The sequence below is a fragment of the Manihot esculenta genome, chromosome 5 (genome assembly GCF_001659605.2).
Source record: "Manihot esculenta cultivar AM560-2 chromosome 5, M.esculenta_v8, whole genome shotgun sequence".
NCBI classification, from domain to species: Eukaryota; Viridiplantae; Streptophyta; class Magnoliopsida; order Malpighiales; family Euphorbiaceae; genus Manihot; species Manihot esculenta.
In genome coordinates this window covers 28,478,603-28,499,221 of record NC_035165.2, presented here as the reverse complement: position 1 = coordinate 28,499,221, position 20,619 = coordinate 28,478,603, and the positions used below count along the sequence as shown (strand labels likewise).

Below are 20,619 nucleotides of genomic sequence, written 5' to 3'. Positions count from 1 at the left end.
AACCTAAATCCCATAAAAATACAACGTACAAAACCTTAACAAGTGTTTCCTCTTTCAGGCAGCTTACAATTCTATACAACTAGTAACGATTTGGTCAGAAGGAAAGCAAAGGAAAAGTTTACCACAATTTGATTGATTAACTGTGAGGTGACGTAAAATAAAATATTTTTTACCATTCACAGTAAAAAATCCAAAACCCCAATGTATAGACAAAACCGAAATTATCTACTGAAAGAAGAGAAGATTACCCACACAACTAAAAAAAATGTGCAGCTGGCGGCGGATCCACGAGAGGAGAGAAAACCAAAGGAACATCACATGCATATCCTCTGGTTTCACCAAAACCAACGGCTATGATTAAACATCAATCCTACAATCCAACGGCTATAACAACAACCGCGTATGCAGACCCAACCCATGAATGAACCCTTCTTCATATCCCCTTTTAACAAACAAACATAAATCCTCTCCTTAGACCCTAACCGTCTCCTCCTCTCTCTCTCTCTCTCTCTCTCTCTCTCTCTCAAACCGAAAGCTCAGATTCGGATTGAACATCTCTCTCTCTTGAAACTCAGATTCGTTTCCTTTTTTTCCTTAGAAATCCGATTCTAGAGTAGATTCATATATATTGTTTTAGATAATAATAGGGTGAGATGCAATCCAACGGCTCCGATTCGCAGCAGCTGCAGCAGGAGCAGAACAAAGTTCAGCAACAGCCGCCGCCTCCACCACCGCCACCTCAACAGCATCAGCAGTGGATGGCGATGCAGTATCCTGCGGCTGCCATGGTAATGCAGCACCAAATGATGCCACCTCAGCATTACGCGCCGCCACCGCCGCAGCACTATATGGCTGCATACCATCAATACCACCAGCACCATCCGCACCTACAACAACCGCCACAGCAACACCATCAAAACCAGGGATCTAGCGGTGAGAATAAAACGATTTGGATCGGTGATTTGCATCACTGGATGGACGAAAATTATCTCCATACATGTTTTGCTTCTACCGGCGAGGTACAAAGGACTCTCCCTATGTATCTACCTCTCTTTACATATGTATGAATGAAAATATGATTATTATTTTGTGTATATTGTTTTTTTTCCCTTTTCTTTGTTAATGTATCCATGTATAGATGTGCTGATTAACTCTATCATTTGAATCCTGGGTCTGCTGTGTATGTTTATATCGTGGTGGAGCTGTCTCTTTGGTTTTTGCATATGTATATATACATATATACATAATGTTGGTAATTCAGTAAGGAACTATTTTATGATTGAAATTGTGGGAGGCGAATTTGTTATTGGTTGCAGCATGTCTTGATAAGGCTAGCTTTGCACATATCATGGCATTGTATCGGAAATAAAATGAAGGAATAAAAAGTATGTCAGTGCAATCCTGGTGTATATGTCACGGTGGCGTGTAAAAGAAGATGTGCTGGCATTTATTCTTTTGACACGAGAGGAGGATTTTTATGAACAAACTTTGTGCATAATTGGAAGTGTTTCACAAAGCATTGTAATTTTATATGATAAACAAGAATAATCTCTTGTTAGGGTATAAATATAAGTTGCACATAGAGATGTGCTATTTCAATTTGATTTTGTGGAGGACATATTGAGCCATCCTAAGTAAGGTCTTTGAATATTATACTTAGGAAGTGATTTGTTATCACCTGAATAGGTTGAGCCAAGCACAAATACAACATGTGGACTTATTACGCAATATACATGAGATTCTATTCCAAATTCATTTCAAGGGCGAGCCACACAACACTAAAATTTCTTGTGAATGTTACCAAGCACAAATACAACATGTGGACTTATTACGCAATATACATGAGATTCTATTCCAAATTCATTTCAAGGGCGAGCCACACAACACTAAAATTTCTTGTGAATGTTTGTTTGACTGACTACCACTCATTTTTCCTGACCAATGACGGCTGTTTTATTTTGCACAGATTGCTTCCATTAAGGTTATTCGCAATAAGCAGACTGGTTTGTCTGAGGGCTATGGGTTTGTAGAATTTTTTACGCATGCAGCAGCCGAGAAGGTTCTGCAGAACTATACTGGCATTTTGATGCCTAATACAGAACAGCCTTTCCGTCTCAACTGGGCAACATTTAGCTCGGGTGACAAGCGATCAGACAATGCGCCTGATCTTTCTATTTTTGTAGGAGATTTAGCTGCAGATGTTACTGATAGTGTATTGCATGAAACTTTCGCTAGTAAATATCCATCTGTTAAAGCTGCTAAAGTTGTATTTGATGCCAACACTGGACGTTCAAAAGGTTATGGTTTTGTTAGATTTGGAGATGATAGTGAAAGAGCACAGGCCATGGCAGAAATGAATGGTGTATATTGTTCAAGCAGGCCTATGCGTATTGGTGCTGCAACTCCCAGAAAATCTTCTGGATATCAGCAACAAGGTATATGATTATTTTGTTTTGCTTTGCATTTGTATCATCCACATTTGTTGTTGATACTGGAGCTTTAGTTTAATTGCTTAAAAGCTTTTCTTCTGGGCGACCTTATTTTGGATAATAAAGGAAGCTGTTTAGGCCGTACAATCTCAATTGCATAATAATTTCATTTGCTTCTCTCTCTCTCTCTCTCTCTCTCTCTCTCTCTCTCTCTTTCTCCCTCCCTCCCTCCCTCCCTCCCTCCCTCCCTCCCTCCCTCCCTCTCTCTCACATGCAAGCATGTGCAGGTAGACATATGCACTCATGTACACACACAAAAATGAAAAAGATATGTCAACTTTTTGACTTCCTCTTTCTACCCTCAGAAATATGTCTTGAGGAGTTTTTTGAAGCCCTCTATAATCTACTAGTTTCTTTCTCAGGAAATTAATCCTGAGTAATATATTGGATATGGATGTCAGAGATGTGCTCTATAGGAGGTCTTTCCTTTTAGATTTCGGCACTGCAACTCATTTAATTCATACATCTTCTTCTGGTTGATACATGCTCAAATGTGAGCTCTGATCCTCTTCCTCCCCTTCCAAATAGCATCTCTGCACCCGAAAAGAATTTGGTTTACCTTTTTACTGTGACAATGGTTTGATCCTATGGTTGTGTCACTGTAAAAAGTGTAGTTCTTGTTGAAGAAATGCCTTGCTATATTGGAAGTAGATGCTCTTTTTTTACTCATCAAACTAAAGGAGTGAAGGGTGATCTATAATAATTCTATTATTTTGTTTCCTTATATGTAAATTTCAATCATCATTCTCACCTTACTTTTTGCTAGTTTGAGATGTTTAGTTCTGTTTGATTACATTATTACAGTTCATTTATATTTCAGTTGAAGTTGAATGTGTGTGTTCATGTAATTTTAATTGTGACCTTGTAAACTGTTGAATGAATTATTTTTTTTTTAAATGCTTTTCACGTTTGAATTTGCCTACTATGAACAAACATAGAAACTGTTTTCATTCTTCACAAATACATTTAACTTGGAATGCATGTTCCTTGTGAGATGGGCATGGTGTTGATACATAAGAGGAACCTTGTGTGTTTTTGAGGATTTCTGTTTGTTAAGGATGGACTAGTCGTAATTTTTTTTAACCCTTAAGAGGTGGGCTGTTACTTTGATTATTCAAGTTACTGAGGTGTTGCCCAGTTCTAAAATGCTTAAGTTTTCATATTGTAGTGATATACTTCTTTGATTTTGTATATGTCCTTGGCTCATTTATTATGAGATGCAAAATAGTTGAAAGAGTGCATTCTGGGACCAAGATTGCAGAGTTATGGTTTCAAGTGAGATTAATGGGCAATTTGGCTATTAGTTTATAGTGTATTAGAATGGCTTTATTTGTTTTTTTTGGTCAAAGAATGGATTTATATCAAAGTGTGAGAATTAAGAAATCCAACAGAAGACCTTATATCAGTGATTAAAGTAATCCATTTGTGTGTCTGAAGACCTTAAAGTTCACTGGAGGTTGCATTATTGGCTTGCAGTACTGGGGTAAGCCAGACCCTTTACTGGTTAAATAAGTTTTCACCATGCTTATTAGCAAAATTGGAATTTTTTTTCTCATTCTTTATGTGAAGCTCTGATCTTTGTATTTTCCTGTTTCTCCAATCTCATGAAAGCTAGCGACTTTCAAGATTTTCCTCCAGAGTTGTTTACTATTAAGAAAGGCAAGTCTGCTAGGTGTTATGTTGGGCCTGGGTTTATATGATGGTCTATTTGTACCAGGGGTGGTATCATATGCTAGATCTGAGCACACTTTTTCTGGGAGTGATCACAGAATGCTACTACCCATGGAATTTTGTATTTTATCTTTATAAGTGGTTTTATTATAGTTGCTTTTGGTTTTTACTTCCTTTTGTATCTTTGCCATTTTGACCTGCCAATTGAATTCCTCCCTATAGGGGTTAAAATTTTTAATTTGAACGATAAAGGCATGCCTTCCAATATGAATTAATTTTGTCAAACCCTTCTTCTGTCTTTTCTTAGGCGGGTATGCATCAAATGGCGCCTCTGGCCAAGGCTTCCAATCTGATGGTGATTCCACTAACACAACAGTGAGTGTCAGCTTATTCATGTGGTTTACACTTTAGATGTTCCATGTTCTTCTGTCTGACTAAACCATGTTTCTGTGTAGATTTTTGTTGGAGGACTTGACCCCAATGTCACAGATGAAGATCTCAAGCATCCTTTTTCTCAGTATGGTGAGATAGTTTCTGTTAAAATTCCAGTTGGTAAAGGATGTGGATTCGTACAATTTGGCAACAGGTAAAACTTGTAGTTATCGTTCTGTTCTTTGTGCCTGTGAATGAAATGCTAAAATTTCAGTTCAGTTATTTCTTCATGTTGAGTTCTTACGTACCTTCATATAACTTGTATCAAAAGGAGTAATGCGGAGGAGGCATTGCAAAAATTGAATGGGACAGTAATTGGCAAACAAACGGTGCGTCTTTCTTGGGGTCGCAATCCAGCAAATAAGCAGGTATGTGTTGTTTTGCAGTGTCAGTTCCTTGTGGCTCCTTTCCAAGAAGTAAACTTCAACTTGTGAATATTGTGGAATCTATGGTGCAATTATCTAGGAGAAAACAGTTTGACTGTGTTTTAGCAGTTGAAAAGGTTTTCTTCTCAAGTTTGCTGGGATCTTAAATTCCCAGGAAGTAGTTACTTCGTCACAAATTAATCAGGTTTCATTTAAATTGTAGTCTTGTCAAAACTGGGAACTTATTTCGCAGCAGTGCAAGTGATCTGAAAGAAAATTTGGAGACCAACCATTGGTAGAAATGACTTTTGTTAAATATTCTACTAGATTATTTATTTTCTTGTGTTATTTTGGATTTGACAGTTTCGATCAGATTTCGGCAACCAATGGAGTGGGGCATACTACGGAGGACAGGTATATGATGGCTATGGATATGCTTTGCCACCACCTCACGATCCAAGTTTGTATGCTGCAACGGCTGCTGCATATGCCGCCTACCCTGTATATGGCAGCCACCAACAGCAAGTAAGCTAAAAGAATTGCAACACGAGGACTCGATAGTTTCTAGCAATCTGGAATTGTCACGCACGAAGAGACAAGCCTGTCTCATTTCTCCGCAGATCTATTGGTTCTGTAGAATTCTTATAAATCCCTCCAATTTGTGGAGTGGAACCGAATTTTGATGACCTGAGATAGTCTTCTATGGATTTAATTAATCATTTGTTTAGAATTACGGTAACTGAGGTAAGAACTTATTTATTGGAATGCATGAATCTGTGAATGTGTGGCAAGAGTGCTTCATGAATAAAACATGGGGTCTGATATGTGTGTTAATTCTGTAGTACCACCATGACTATGCTTGCCTTTTCACCTAACTTGACGCGTTTGAACTTGCTGCTATGAAGTTTCCAAATTGTGCTTTGATAATTCTCAAATCGGCGAAAATTCCTTCACGAAGTTGTTGATTTTATTTTGTAAATTATTTAAGGCCACTAGGCCATTTGGTTTCGTATTTGCTCGAAATTGGATTCAGTATTTGGGAGCTGACAATCCAAACCCACTTGGGAGTTGGGACATCTATCTTACGCTGTGGACTGTTAGAATTGGTGAACATGCTTGTGAGACTAATAAAATTATAGTTATGTATTATTGATCAATTAAGTTTTATCATCATAATAAAACATAAGGTGACTATTAATATATTTTATTTAAAATTAAAATGATTTACCCAAAACCTATAAGAGATGAGATGGTTAGATTTTTACCTCTTCCTCTGTTTTCGGACGGCTATAATCCCTGCATGTATCTTGATGGTATAGTTGTATGGAGTTCATCTGTTGTGGATCTTGCAATTCAAGCTCTCCTGTAGAAAAATCGATCAACATCTTTGCTTTTGATTTCGATGGCTTACTGTGGCATAGAATTTGTTTAACCAGCCTTTTTTGTGACCTCTAAGTTATGGTAACTCTCTACAGATGTCCATTGGTGCTTCAACTTTTTGAGTTATGACCATAACATGCATCTTCTCTCTTTATGCGTGGCGGTGCCATGAGTGGAAATGTATGCGAGCCGTGGAGTTTGGTTGGCTATTTCGAGTTGAAGTTGCCTGTCATTTTTTAGTGTATAGTGGGCTGTTTGTGATGGAGCAGATAGTAACCTATCTTTTAAGAGTCTGTCCAAGAGAGGAGCCCTCTTATTTATCAATGGAAAAATCTCTGTGGCATGTGAAGAAATCCTGAAAAAGGTCGAGCGAGACTCCCTTTCTAATCCCATGAAGATCTCTACATACTTGTCTGTTCAGCTCAGGACAACTGAAATCTTCTGGTCTGCGTGCGTGGATGATTTCATGGCTTGACATGGTGAGTGCCTCTTCATAAATCGATTCATCTCCTAATTGAGGCTGTGGACTTGGACTATTTTTCTTTTTTGAGTTGTGCTATTTTGCGGGTCTGTTTATGCTCTCGGCTTTAATTTTATTTTCATGAATAAAATTTATCTTTTGATAAGAAAAAAAAAATACTACAACAAAAAGTTTTTAAAATGTATAGAATTTGTGTTATAATCCTTTCCTTTTCCCTCTCCAAAAGAACGAGCAATGTAAAGCTTAGTTTTTTAAATTTTATTTTAATTATATCATAAATTTAAAATTATGACTGACTTAATAATTTATTCAATACTTAAATTTGTATATATATTGAGTAAATTATAAAATTAACTATTTAGGAGAATAACATTTCTATATGCAGAGATAATGAGCTTTTTCTATTGTATATGAGATTAATAACGTATAAAATGTTAAAATTATATTCATAATAAAATATAAAATCTTATATAAAATAAAATAAGAAATTATATATAAATAATAATAATTTTTTAATATAATTAATATTTTATTATTTTATTTAAAGAGTTATAAAATATTATTCTGAATTATTAAAATTAAAATTTAATATATATTTTAATTTTATTAATGTTGAAAAGAAAACAATGATACTAAAGTTATCCACTTCCAGTTTTGACTACTAAAATTAGAAATTTGAATTTTACAATTGGGATAAAGGCCGCACCGTAATCAGCATTTGGTCCCAACCCTACGTCCTGAATGTGACCCACAAATTCTCAACTGTTCTAACAGTCTTGTGATGTTGTCGTTATCGCAGCAAAAGCAACCACATGGCGATAGATTCCGTCATTTTTACAAAATCTACGCTCCTATGGAGTGGCTCACAGGAATTCTGCCCAAGCGCACACAGGCTCGTCTCTGTGTTCACAAAATCCAGCTGGAAAGCCGAAAAGTTTGCCTCGTGGGACGCACAGCACCGTATGGCTGCGTTGCTTACGTGACACTGACACCCACCTCTACTAGACATATATTCCTATCATTTTTTAATTTAATTATAATTATAAGCAAAAATTTAAAATTTAAATATTCAATTTTAAAATTTATTATAATTACAATTATTCGTAAAAACTATTTATTTAATTAGATAAAAAATTTAAAATTTTATATTTCAATTTATTATGATTGTAGTTAAATTTTAAAATAATTTTAGTCAATTTTAAATTAGTGCATATATATTATTTATTATTTATTTACCGGGTTATGGATAGTTGGGTTTTCTGCTTGTGGGCTTTTGTAGGTTGTGCGTTTTGCCTTCTGTTATATTGACTTTTGTTACCCTATGTACTTTGCTTACTGGACCTTTTAATATAAACAATTTTGCATGGGTAAACAAACTTTCTTTATTATATAAATTAAATTGGAGGCTTTTAATTTAATTATTTATTTTTCCATTTCCGTCGAGATATCTTGATTAAAATAAAAATTATGGAGTCAGCTGCTAAATTTTTTTAACAGCTGGCCAATTGGGGATCAGTTCTCTGCCCAACACGTCGCCGATGGCGCAATTCTCTCACCTCTCTTTTGCTCTTCTTCCTCGTTCAGCTTCGTCTGCTCCTTTTCGTCTGCAACTTCACCCGCGAATTTCTTTTCCGACTCCGTCTTTTCAAATTCGAGATTCTTCTTCTCCTTCGCCTTCTGCCTCTATCTCTGGTTCAAAGCCGAAAGTCGTTGTAACAAGAGAACGTGGCAAAAACGGCAAGCTCAGTAAAGCTCTGGTGCCGTTCTCTCTCACTCTTTAACTTCTTCTTTTTTGCGTTTGTGGAGCATTTCGTTTGTTGCACTTTATTTACACTTTGAGTTTTTACCATTTTTAATTGCACAGTGTTGTTCAATTGGATTTTGAATCGGAACTACATATTATGTTGAATTTTCTGATTTTTTTAAATTAAAAAATTTTCTCATATCAAGTGTTTGATTAAATGCGGAAGAGACACTCTGCATTTCAGTATTTTACTTGTGATTCAACTAATTTACTCGAGTCTTGACATGTAGCCGTAATGGAATCTTACGCGACCATTTGTATTATTGAACTCTTCTAAAGAGTAGAGATTTGAGCCAGTCAAAAGTCGAAGTGTTTTTTTAAATCTTATGTAAAAATTTTTTGGTGCCCTATTCAGAAATAAATGGAGGAAATAGACCGTTGCAGCCAAACTCTAAACTAGTTTGGGACTGAGGAGTGAGGATTAGTCAGATTTAAGCGAGCTTATGCTAATTTTTTCGGTGTTCAAAGCGGAGACTTTTGTTTGGATAACTGGAAAAAAGGAAATTTTTATATGTGGTTTACCTGTCGAATTAATAAATTTACTAGTTAAGCAATTGTAAGCATTCTTGAATCTGTTTCCCGAGTAATTTCCAAAGAAAAATGTGTCAATCCGCAATAGCATGTTTAATGCATGCTGCAACGTTCCACTAATATTACGTAGCCTTAATTGGACCATCGACAAAAAATTGGAATCACTGTGAAAAGTCATGGTTTTGATCTTACAGGTGCTGCATTTCTAGTTTGGTTGCTGGTTTTCCTATCAGTAAAAAGCAATATATATATATATATAATGCTATTAAAGGTAGGGGGTTTCTCAATTCTTCACTGTGCAGTTTTTGGCATGATCAATCATGATAGCAGCTAAGAAGTCTGTAAATTGTTCAGTTTGTATAATTTTATGTCTCTTGGGTGAGTTTTTGTCTGAAAGTCTGGTTTTACTGTCTGTGCATCATGCACTATAAGTGTGGAAATATTGTTTGCTGATCTTCTATATGGGTGAAGGAGTTGGAGAAGTGCTGCTACTGAAGCTACTGATACTACTGCATGAGACCATATGGTCATTTCATGCAAAATAATATGAAAATGATTCATTTGTTGCATATGTTTGACAGAGTATATAGCTAAAAGATATATGTTTTTTTTTTCAGGCCAAACATGGTATCAATTGCCTGGAGCTTCCTCTAATTCAGCATACTCAGGGACCTGATTTGGATAGACTCCCTACTGTATTAAGCAGTAATTTCTCTAACTTAGTGGATTAGCTTCATGTTGGTACAAAATACATGTTATTGTATTTATTACATGCTAAATTGTGGCTTCAGATTTTTATATTTAGAATTTTGTAACATAGAAAGAAATGATTTAGGATCAGCACTGGAGACATTTGTCAGACCCATGGTGTCTCTAAGTGGTCCTGGCTGATTCTTAGCCTGATAATATACACATAAAAATTCCTTCTTGTCCATATAGCTGTATTGTTATTAATACCTTGTGTTCTATGCTCCTCGCTGTTCATTTACAGCAAAGGCAATCATCAATTTTTTTGTATGTTAATAATGGAATTTCATGCGCATGTTTGTGGTAATTACTATATTGGCTATCCCTAGTCAGAACAATTTTGCCAGTTATATTGTATTTTCTTATTATTTTGTTATAATGATTTCAGCAGATGCTTCATTCGATTGGGTTGTCATAACGTCCCCTGAAGCAGGCTTGGTGTTTTTGGAGGCATGGAAGTACGTGTTTGAAGTTTTTGACAAGACAATGTCCATTTTGAATATGAGTAGTTCCTTAAATTTTCTCTCAAAGATATAATTGTTTTTCTTTTGTTGGTACTAAACTTTTTGATGCTGAAATATAACTTTGGATGTGTGTCTCTCTAACTTCTCTGATTAATATGCAAATGCGCTAGTCATTTTCACCTAGGATGTATATTTTAATTTGTCTGTGTGTAGAAGCATAAGGCCCTGCACAATTATTTTGCGTTTCTATTATGCTCCTATCCTTCCTTTCCTCTGTTTTCTTTTCCTTGGTATGATACCTTTCCCTCTCTTTGAAAAAGCAAAGCAGAGAAGTATTCAAATGAATTGCATTGCTAAGGATTTTATAATTTCACTGATCCCAAGCATCAAATGTATTCTTTGGGTACTGGACATAGAGTTTGCAAAAACATTGTTGGTTGTGTATCAGTTCTAGGATGCAACATGCTAGTAGTCAGGTCTCAAATTAGTGTGTTTAAAGGTCATATAGACTAGAACTATTGCTTCATTGTTGTTTAGATAAAAAGTATACCTCTTTATTTTTTCCAGCAGGAAAGTTAATATAAATCGATATACTCATCTGTAACTTGGTCCTTAGGGTGGCTGGAACCCCAAATGTTAAGGTAGGAGTTGTAGGAGCAGGTACAGCCAGCATTTTTAATGAAGTAATGCAATCATCAGGGCGATCTCTGGATATTGCCTTTGCACCATCTAAAGGTATTCACAGATGTAATCTGCAGGCAGTAATATAAATCTAATGCATGCGTTGAGCTTTCCCTTGTCACCAAACAGTTATAATTTTCCTAGCACTTGGTCTCATGTTCCCTTTTACATGAAATCTTCCACTTTTCAGCAACAGGCAAGGTTTTGGCATCAGAACTTCCAAAGAGTGACAAGAGAAGATGTACCGTGTTGTATCCAGCTTCTGCCAAAGCAAGTAATGAGATAGGTATATAATGCTTCTAGTTGTACGCTTTACTTGTGAAAATTGATTTATATGGGAGGAGCTATCATAGAATACCTTTGAAAATTTTACTTGCTTATGTTTCAGAGGAAGGCCTGTTGAATCGTGGATTTGAGGTTGTGAGACTAAACACATACTCGACGGTAAGGATTTCAATTTTAGCAATTCATTGTGATCTTCTGGCTTTACTTCAATACCTGGAAAATGTCTGCATGATAAGCTGGTAAATCTAGGATTTTTGTTTATGTAGTTCTGTAATTTCTTATCTGAAATGGTGTAGGACCAGCAACTGCCTTCTGGATGAACTTTATTGCTGCAGTAGGCCTCATGAAGTTTACTATTTATCCAGAATTCCCTGGACTTATTGGCCAAATAGTCCTCAGGCTTAACTGTAATGCCTGTGTATCAGTAGGTTCATCATGGGTGGCTTTTCTTGTTTGAGTTTTAAGGCAGCCTTAAATATTCCTTCACTTGAGATCTTGCGCTTATAGTTTTAATATCAAGATTCAGTTCATAAACTGACTTAAAAAACATAGTATTTATTATTGCTAGAGGGAGACATTGTGGCAGAATAATTGAATGGTTCTATGTTTGGAAGATTATCCTCATAAAAGCCAGAATATATTTTAGCACTCAACCTCTGAGTTCCACTTTGTCATCTGTTATTAAAGCACCAGATCTGCAGAAGAGGAGAAGAAAAAGGAACAGAAAGAAGAGAAACGTGGAGGAAATAGAAGGAGAAGATTGAGAAAAGGAAAAGAAGGGAAGAGAGAGAAGGAGAGGGAGAAAATAATAGTTGAGTTTACTGATTTGATGAATCAATTATGATCAATTATGCTATTTATACAAAATTCTTCTCACTTCTTATTTTCTATTATGTCATTAACTAATGTACTCACCAATCACTCTACGCCTTAGTCATAACATCATCTTGTTCTTGTCATATTTAAGAGAGTTTTCTTTGTTATGTTTGTCTTCATCTTTGATGCAAACTATGTTTTTTATGGTAGCTTAAACCTCATATGCGCTAATTGGATAGGAATATCATGGATAAATTAGTGAGAGTTTTCATCAGGGTCCCTCGTTAGTAATTGTCAGTTTTTCACTTCAGGTACCTGTTCATCATGTTGACCAAATGGTGCTGAAGCAGGCACTTTCTTGCCCAGTTGTTTCAGTTGCTTCTCCATCTGCAGTTCGGTAAGTCACTTGTAGTATATTTAACGAGATTTGATGGTTTGACTGGAGCTGCCTCGGGTAGCTGTGGGCCCTGCATATGGGTTGGGGACACCAGTTCTCTGAGATAGAGTTTATTGAAAATACTTTCTTATTTTCCCTGCCGATAAGGACATTCTTCAATTCAACTTGTTGCTTTGTCTGCCATAAGCCTTTGATCATTACAGATTATGGTAGTGGCACCTTCTTGGTGCTTTTTGATATGATAAAAAGTTAACGGAAGTTACTCCCTTTCCCCTCCCCCAATTTGAGCTACCAGACCAAGTATTCATATACCTTTGTTGCACAGTGCCTGGGTCAATCTTATTTCAGAATCTGAGGAGCGGAACATTTCAGTGGCCTGTATTGGTGAGACAACTGCTTCAGCAGCAAAAAGCTCGGGATTGAAAAATGTGTACTTTCCAACTCAGCCAGGTTTTGAAGGGTACTCTTTGCTCTATTAACTCTTTTTTCTCATGCCAATCTTTCAAGAATATTGGTTTACTGATTTTTAGATCCTGTCGCATAGCTGCAGCATTAACACCAGCTTTCATCAATATCTCATAATATTTGTCGGTTTAGGCCTTTAAATTGACTCAATAAATTGAGGTTCTGTCATGAGACGAGCATGCTTTTATTGTAAGTGGTGAATGTCCCTGGCTCTTAAATGTTAAATCTTGTGGTCCTGTAGCAAGAGCGGTTGTGGTAACTATAGTCCAAAGTATTCTGTCATTCTTCTTTTCTTTGTGGTATCCTTTTATGTAAAGACATCATTGGCTGACTGCATTTAGTGAATTTTGTATAATGTTTCTCTCATATATATATATTTTTTAATTTTCTTTATTTGATGCTTCTTTTAATTTCATGAAAGGAGTAAACGTTGTCTTCCCCCTCCCTCTTCAGTCCAATAAATTACTTTTCAGACAAGGCATGTTCAACAAATTCTTCACATGATAACTCTTTCTTTTTTCCTGCAGGTGGATAGGGAGCATCCTTGAAGCATTGAGGGCACATGATAACTCCTAGAAGTTGAGGATTTTTTGGGTATCTTCTGTTTCTCTCTTTCTTCATTCTCTCCTAAACCCCCTGGCACCTGGTCTTGTCTATTTTTGAATTCTGTTTCTTTAGTTTCCATCAAGTCCTGGCTACAACCTACAAGGAGGCCCAAGGCACAAGATCGATGCACTTCCTTGAGCGTTGAGGGCCCAAAAAACTGGTTGCAGACTGGATGAAATTATTTCAGCAAGCAAAGGTGGCAAAGTGTTCGATATTTGGAGAGATCAAGTACAGTTGTCACAGCTCTCTTTTAAAGTTTGTCTGAAGACCATTGAGGTTGTAGCTGGAAACCAAGCCACCGAGATGATATTGCCAGCAAGGAAGCCTCTCAATTGGTATATATTTTCTTTTTAAACAAAAAATTATTATTCAATGTAATTCCATATCATTCAGTGCATGTTTAATAACACTGAAATGAAATATTTGCACTTCATGAGCTGCTGACAAGAAAGTGGAAAATTTAAATGTTGTCCACTTGTGTCATTGTAGTGTAGCCAATAAGTTCTGAAACTTGCTAAGCTTTCCCGATTACGTTCGTATAGAATATTATCTCAATATGTACATAATAAATTTAATTATCAAAGTATTCCGGAAGGCATTCAAATATTTGATCATCCATTCTTTGGCAGGATTTATGATAAACTTTACACACACAATCTGATCATGTTTTTTGTTAGAACTTTACACAGAATCAAATGATATGGTTTCTAGTTTCCTTCTCTTCTGTTGGACTGTGATTCATGCAGATTCACATCATCTTTCGTAATATATATATGATAAATCTCTACTATCCGATGGTACCATAATTTTTTCCTATCTTTTCTTTTTTAATTATTTTAAAATTATTAGTATTTTTTTAAAATTATATAAATATATAAATTAATTATTATAACTTTATTTAATTTTATCTTATTTTTAAAATAACCTTTCAATAATTTTTATTTTTCTAAATAAGTATTTAAAATATTATTTAATATTTAATATAATTTAATATCTTTTAAAATGAATATAATTAAAAATTTAATAAAAAATTATCTTTCTTAATATATATATAAAAAATAAAAAAATAAAGTGTATAAAAATTTTGAAATAGAGAGTATTACATATATTAAGCCTTGTGCGTCAAAGCCACAGTACTCTACTTTGTGACAAAAGGGTTTACATGTATGTTTAGAAAAATGTATGTCAAAGAATATACACGTACTATTCATGCATCGCATTTCCCAACTCTCCTTAGAATCTTGTTCCTTTTTAATTGGCCTACTGTTTTTTCTGTCCCTTCAAATAGGGGAGGCTTTTCTCTTCCTCCATCGAGTTGTGGGCTGTCCTCCCCCATCCTAGATGGGGCATATATATATATATATATATATATATATACATTTGGTTTGTGGTTTGTTTCTTGGGTTACATGTGGGTTTCATGAGGGTACTTGCTCTTTTACTGTAAATTTTTATCGTTGTAGATTACGGAAAGGCTTGAGTTTTAGCAGTAGGTCTTTTGTGGAGTTAGTATCAATATGTATGCCACTATGGTGACTGTCAACACAGTATGGTGGAAGGAACTCTAGCCACTACCCTATCACGACTCCTCTAGGCCCATGTTCTTGATTGCACGTGTCTGGCAGTTACCATTAGTGCTTTTCACTTATTACAGAGAAGTGGTGGATGAGTTTATTTTGAGTGTAGGCTATTGTTGCTCTTCTTGGGTTGAGATTTTGAGTATCTTTAGTTTGGTCGCTTCATCCTTTCTAGTTGCCTTGCTCTTTAGTGAGTTTGATTTTTAGTTGTGATAATCAGTGGGAAGCTGTGTTCAATAGAGCAGTGGAGAAAATGAAAGTGGCAATAACGGCAACGTGGTTGGCGTCCCTCCTTAGCTCTATAGTTTTTTTATTGGACCGTAGGACAATTTTATTTTATTGAGCTTGGATTTTAAAGTTTTTTATGTATTTGGGTGTGCAACTCTGAATTTAAATCCTTATAAATTATATTATCCATATATGCGTATGCCTTGTGCAAGAGGTTTGGAAGAATTGCCATAATGACAAAATAAGGCTCACCTTGAAGCTTTGCTTATTCGGTTTTTTTTTACTTCGTTTTTCCAGTGAAATGTTTGAAGGGAAAAATAATAAATTTATTTTGTGGATAACTATTTAAAGAGACATTTTTCATTATTAAAAAAAAATACACTCTCCACTATATCTAAATACACTAAAACGAAGGTGCCGTTAAACAAAATTATGGCATTTTGCCAAGCATTCTTTAATCTTTTATTTTTCAACACATATACCTATAAGTTGAGATCCAGTCCAAAACTTTAGCACTAGTGCAACTCCACTACTCACAACTTCATATAACATTAAATTTAAAGTCTTGTCTTTTTGAATTCGTTGGAAGAAAGGCAATTAATGAAAAGAAATATTTTTTGTATTTAAAAAAGCTGAAAGAAATTGGTAAAAAAAGAAAAAATGATATAAACTATTAACTTATCTTTGCCTCTTCCTTCTTACACTTTGAACTTGAGGTATAAGGCCTGATTATGTTTACCTTTACCCTTCATCAACCCACTCTTTTCCAAATAAGAGTTACTCTTCTTACCTTTTACCACTCTTTCACTCTCATTCAAAAAGAGTGTTGGTTTATCTTAAGAGTCTATAAGCACAAAGTATTTTTTCAAATATATTTGAATTAAATACTATCCATCTTATTCTTCATAACGCATTTGGACAATTTTTCTTTTAAAAAATTTAACCCTTTGATGAAAATCTTCCCAGAGGAATTCAAGTATAAAATACATGATTTTCATTTAGGCCTTTTTCCTAGTAAAGTTTGAGGCAAAAACAGCCATTCAGCGGGGATAGCTCAGTTGGGAGAGCGTCAGACTGAAGATCTGAAGGTCGCGTGTTCGATCCACGCTCACCGCAATCTTTAATTTTTGTTTCTTTTGAATTTAGAGATGTTAGTCTTTGTGGCTGATGGATATGTGGGCTTTGTTTGGACATGCAATATTAGACCTTGTCCAAGTAATCTCTTAGTTTTCTCAATTTAATTCCACGAACTTGTAATTTCTTCACAGCTTAAAGGTCTATTTTGGATTTATCAGCATAAGAAAACTTGTAATTTTTTGAATTAAAATTTACCAAGAACTCTTAAAATTAAATTAGAGACACTTGATGTTTACTGCATAATGGCCTTTTTATGAAACTTGAAAAGTAATAATATAGTAATTTTAAAATTTATTTATTTAAATCATTGAATACGGCTGATAATTGATATTAATAATTAATGACTGATAATTAATTATTAAATGCAACTGAAATATAGTTAATTAAATTATATAATAGTTTTAATAATTACATATTAGCTAAATACCCATTTATTATAGAGATATAAAACATTATTTTAATAAAACTAAATTATCATTTTTTTCTTTTTAAAAAAAAAAGAAAATTTATGAGCTTGCTTGGTTCATCTCATTCCACTGACTTCAAGAGTTTAATTTATAAGATTTGAGTTAGTCCTATATACCTACTCATAACCGCTGGATTTCACTACCCCAGACCAAGGCCAGACTCACGATGACAGCCCATGACCTGAAGGCTTCTAAGTTTCCCGCGTAAGCCAGGTTCAGCCCGCTCAGTCTTAAGACCGGGCCCATTCAGACTTCTCAATCAGGTCGGCCCTGCCTTTCCCGGCCCAAAGATCAGACCTCCTCTAATCTCAGCCTTAATCTCCTCTTCCAGCCCAGTCCAGAAAAAGGAAGGTGGCCAGTCCATCCGCCTGGTGGGTCCCCCAGCATGCATGTCAGAGGAGAATTAAATGGTCGTTACACATGGAACAGAGATCTGATACTCTCATACGTTCGTATCAATATGGCAGAGACATGTGACCCAATAAAAGTAAGGTCGTTAGACGTCACTGACAGACAGAGAAAGGAATAAAAAGAAAATAACACCCTCCTCTCAGACTAAACTTATAAAACGCTTTGTAAACCCTATTTTCTGGATCTCAGATCATCATTTACGGTAGAACTTGTAGGCCACATTTCTTTTTAACTCTGTGATCTTTAAACTCTTCCAAGCTTTATTTCCTAAACCCATATATTAATCTATGCTTTTGCAATGAAATATTAAATCTTTATCTATTGAAAAGAAAAAAGAAAAAAGAAAAAAGAAAAAACAGATTTTCCAAGATTTTTGCATGTTTGGTAATATTATACTACCGGCAACATTGTACAATCGAAAATTTTAATACTCACAATTTTTTTTTTTGAAAAAAAATAAAAGGTTTAAGATTTCATGAGAAAGGCCTAAACGCAAAGTAATAGGGGTCTAATAGCACAATACACAAGAAAGAAAAAAAAAAGGCCAAGCCCGTAGAACCAACAACTCCAAAATTTAGACCCACAAAGAAATCTAACAAATTATACAATCTAGATTCCTTAACTAGAGCTAACAACCCAAAAAATCTAAACAACAGCGCCACAAACCATCAGGAGGAGAGTTGCATGAGAGAGATCGAGGAAGAAAACAACAAAGATAGCCACTCAAAAATAGTCTAAAAACGATTACTTCCATCAATCAAACTCGGGAACCGGATTGCAAGAAGGAAATAAAGCATTCTAATGGAGGCCGGCAAAGGAAAACCAGAGGCAAAAATCAAATATGAACCACAATGTCCTACCAGCAGATCTTCATAACCGTACCACTGAATGCATGCAGTGCGCTCGGGATATCCAAGATGGAGAGGAGGCAAAACTGTGATTATCTCACTTTCTGTTGGATTTAATTCAAAATTTCATTTGATTTAATATTGGGTTATTATTTTTTTATTATTTTACATTTTTAATTATTTAAATAAATTATTTTGTTGAGATTTTTTAAGTATTGGATGTTATAACCTATTTAAAAGCATTTGAATTTCATTTTTAAATATTCAGTTCTCTCCTACATCTAATTTTATTATCTTTACTAATATTATGAATCAAATTTGATATCTAAGAAAAAATATAAAATTTCATGGTTGTTAATAATTCAATAACCCTCTCACCTCCATTGTTTAACGGTGACAATTACCAAATATGGGCTATCAAGATAAAGACTCATCTAATAGGTCTTGGCTTGCGACAAAGAAATTATCTCCTTTATGAAATAATTTAACAATCAATCATATAAAGACTCATGAAAATTAAGCAGCAGAAGTTTCAAAAGCTTTATCTATAATTCATCCTGCTGTTCTAGAAATAATTTTCATAAGAATTATAATTTGTGAAACAACTAAAGAAGCAGCATAGAATGTGTTGAAAGAATTATATTAAGGCAATAAAAGAATAAGGAAGATGCAAGTACTAAATCTCAAAAGAGATTTTGAGACTTTGAGACTTTGAACATGAAAGAAAATGAGACCATACAATAATATTTTGACTGGCTAACGATGGTGATGAGTAAAATTCGGCTGTTAGGAGAAGATGTATTTGACAGCATAATTGTAGAGAAAATGTTTATAAGTTTTCTGAAAGATTTGAAACAAAAATTTCTATCTCTTGAAAATTTAAGAGGTATTACTAAACTATTTTTATTTGAATTGACTAATGGTCTGCGGACACAAAAACAAATAAGAGCTATGAGAAAATGGGAGCTTAACTTGTCAAAGATGTAAAGGGAAAATAAAAAATGTATCAGTGTAACCGTTGCAAGAAATCTGATCATAAAAAAAAGATCGTTGGCATTTAATTGCAAAAAATTTGGCTATTTACAAAAAAATTATAAATTAAAAATAATAAAAAAAAATTAATTGAAGTGGCTGAAAAAAGAAACTTTATTTTGAATTAATTGGTGAGAAGTGTATTAAAAAATTTTATTTTGAAGAGAAGTGCTCAATAAATGAGATGATGATTATATATTTATACTCACATAATAAATAGAGATACTTTTTAGTTTTAGTCATGGATACTTTCTATCTGTTATAGTAAAATTAATTCATTTTCGCTTTAAGTTGACCCACTAAAATAATGCATATATACTTTTTAACGAGTTAACTTCTGATATAGCAGCGAAGCTTAACGGAGACATATGGGCCATATGGCCCCACAAGGAAAAAAAAAGTTTGCATATGAAAAAAAAAACAGAAGATAAAAATAGAGAATTATTCTCCATAATTCTTAATCTTTATTCTCTTTTTCTTTAATTTTTATCATTCTCATTTTAATTTTCGTTCTATTTACGACACAATATCAACTCAAGTTAGAACAAAATCATCATTCCCTTGTTGCAAAGGTGAATTTCTAAAGTTCTAACTCAGCTCTTATACATATATTTTATAAAATTTATATGTGATTATTAATGGTATAACTATTTTTATTCTCTTGCTCTATAATATTTACTTTAATCCTTTGTTTTAAAATATTTTTGTTTTGATCAATTCACCCTACAAATGTTTTAATCAAGATCTGCTGCAGCCTCAACAATTCTTCCATAAAGTGGACGGAAATCTTTCCTCATTAGCAGTGACACTAGAGAGAGAGGATGCCAACCTTCAAAAGTGAAATCAAAATTTCAAAACAGTATCTGTAGCTGCACCCCTGGCACTTAGGCTGCATGATTTTCATATAAATCCTAGCCTTTTCCATGCTATTCGAATTTTGTAGATATTGGCAAGAATAGCCATTCAGCGGGGATAGCTCAGTTGGGAGAGCGTCAGACTGAAGATCTGAAGGTCGCGTGTTCGATCCACGCTCACCGCAAATTTTTTTTTTTTGCTTTTTTTTTTTTAAATTTTAATTTTTGGGATAGGGTTGGATGATCGGGCCTTGTTTGGATATGATATACTAGAAGTTATAGATTTAGGCCCAAGTAAGCAACCTGTCAGTTTTTCTCAATTTAACTTTCCATCTTGTACTTTCTTCCCAAATTGAAGCTATATTTGGATTTATTAACAAAGAAAAGCTTGTACTCTTTAATGCAGAATGGATAATTTCAATCTCGAATTTTCCTTCTAAAGAAACATGAAA

At 34.6% G+C, this 20,619-nt stretch overlaps 2 protein-coding genes and 2 non-coding genes across 6 annotated transcripts; all 4 read left to right on the top strand.

Annotated features, from left to right (window-relative positions):
- Nucleotides 1-458: 458 nt before the first annotated feature.
- LOC110615426 (polyadenylate-binding protein RBP47) lies at nt 459-5,791 on the top strand. Its single transcript, XM_043956938.1, has 6 exons — nt 459-1,019; nt 1,967-2,435; nt 4,468-4,535; nt 4,616-4,746; nt 4,864-4,960; nt 5,321-5,791. Exons 1-6 carry the CDS (start codon nt 654-656, stop codon nt 5,489-5,491), a joined length of 1,302 nt encoding a protein of 433 aa, XP_043812873.1. The 5' UTR covers nt 459-653; the 3' UTR covers nt 5,492-5,791.
- A 2,459-nt stretch (nt 5,792-8,250) lies between these two features.
- LOC110614517 (uroporphyrinogen-III synthase, chloroplastic) lies at nt 8,251-14,225 on the top strand. Of its 3 annotated transcripts, XM_021756071.2 has the most exons (10): nt 8,252-8,575; nt 9,771-9,858; nt 10,289-10,358; nt 10,981-11,099; nt 11,236-11,331; nt 11,434-11,489; nt 12,458-12,543; nt 12,869-13,003; nt 13,536-13,602; nt 13,687-14,225. In XM_021756071.2, exons 1-9 carry the CDS (start codon nt 8,357-8,359, stop codon nt 13,582-13,584), a joined length of 918 nt encoding a protein of 305 aa, XP_021611763.1. In that variant the 5' UTR covers nt 8,252-8,356; the 3' UTR covers nt 13,585-13,602; nt 13,687-14,225. The 3 variants fall into 3 exon arrangements, with proteins under 3 accessions (XP_021611764.1, XP_021611763.1, XP_021611761.1); XM_021756072.2 differs by having other exon boundaries at nt 8,251-8,575; nt 10,292-10,358; nt 13,536-14,225; XM_021756069.2 differs by having other exon boundaries at nt 13,536-14,225.
- Nucleotides 14,226-16,461: 2,236 nt separating this feature from the next.
- TRNAF-GAA lies at nt 16,462-16,534 on the top strand. Its single transcript has one exon. It is a non-coding gene; the product is annotated as a tRNA-Phe (tRNA).
- A 3,745-nt stretch (nt 16,535-20,279) lies between these two features.
- On the top strand, nt 20,280-20,352 carry TRNAF-GAA. The gene has a single exon. It is a non-coding gene; the product is annotated as a tRNA-Phe (tRNA).
- The last annotated feature ends 267 nt before the right edge of the window (nt 20,353-20,619 follow it).

Bases quoted from the DNA above. Each gene is read 5' to 3' on its own strand.
- LOC110615426 (XM_043956938.1), top strand. From the start codon at position 654: ATGCAATCCAACGGCTCCGATTCGCAGCAGCTGCAGCAGGAGCAGAAC. The intron at 4,536-4,615 runs GTGAGTGTCAGC...GTTTCTGTGTAG, and splicing joins GTGATTCCACTAACACAACA to ATTTTTGTTGGAGGACTTGA. The intron at 4,961-5,320 runs GTATGTGTTGTT...TGGATTTGACAG, and splicing joins GCAATCCAGCAAATAAGCAG to TTTCGATCAGATTTCGGCAA.
- LOC110614517 (XM_021756071.2), top strand. From the start codon at position 8,357: ATGGCGCAATTCTCTCACCTCTCTTTTGCTCTTCTTCCTCGTTCAGCT. The intron at 8,576-9,770 runs GTGCCGTTCTCT...TTTTTTTTTCAG, and splicing joins GCAAGCTCAGTAAAGCTCTG to GCCAAACATGGTATCAATTG. The intron at 12,544-12,868 runs GTAAGTCACTTG...TTTGTTGCACAG, and splicing joins GCTTCTCCATCTGCAGTTCG to TGCCTGGGTCAATCTTATTT.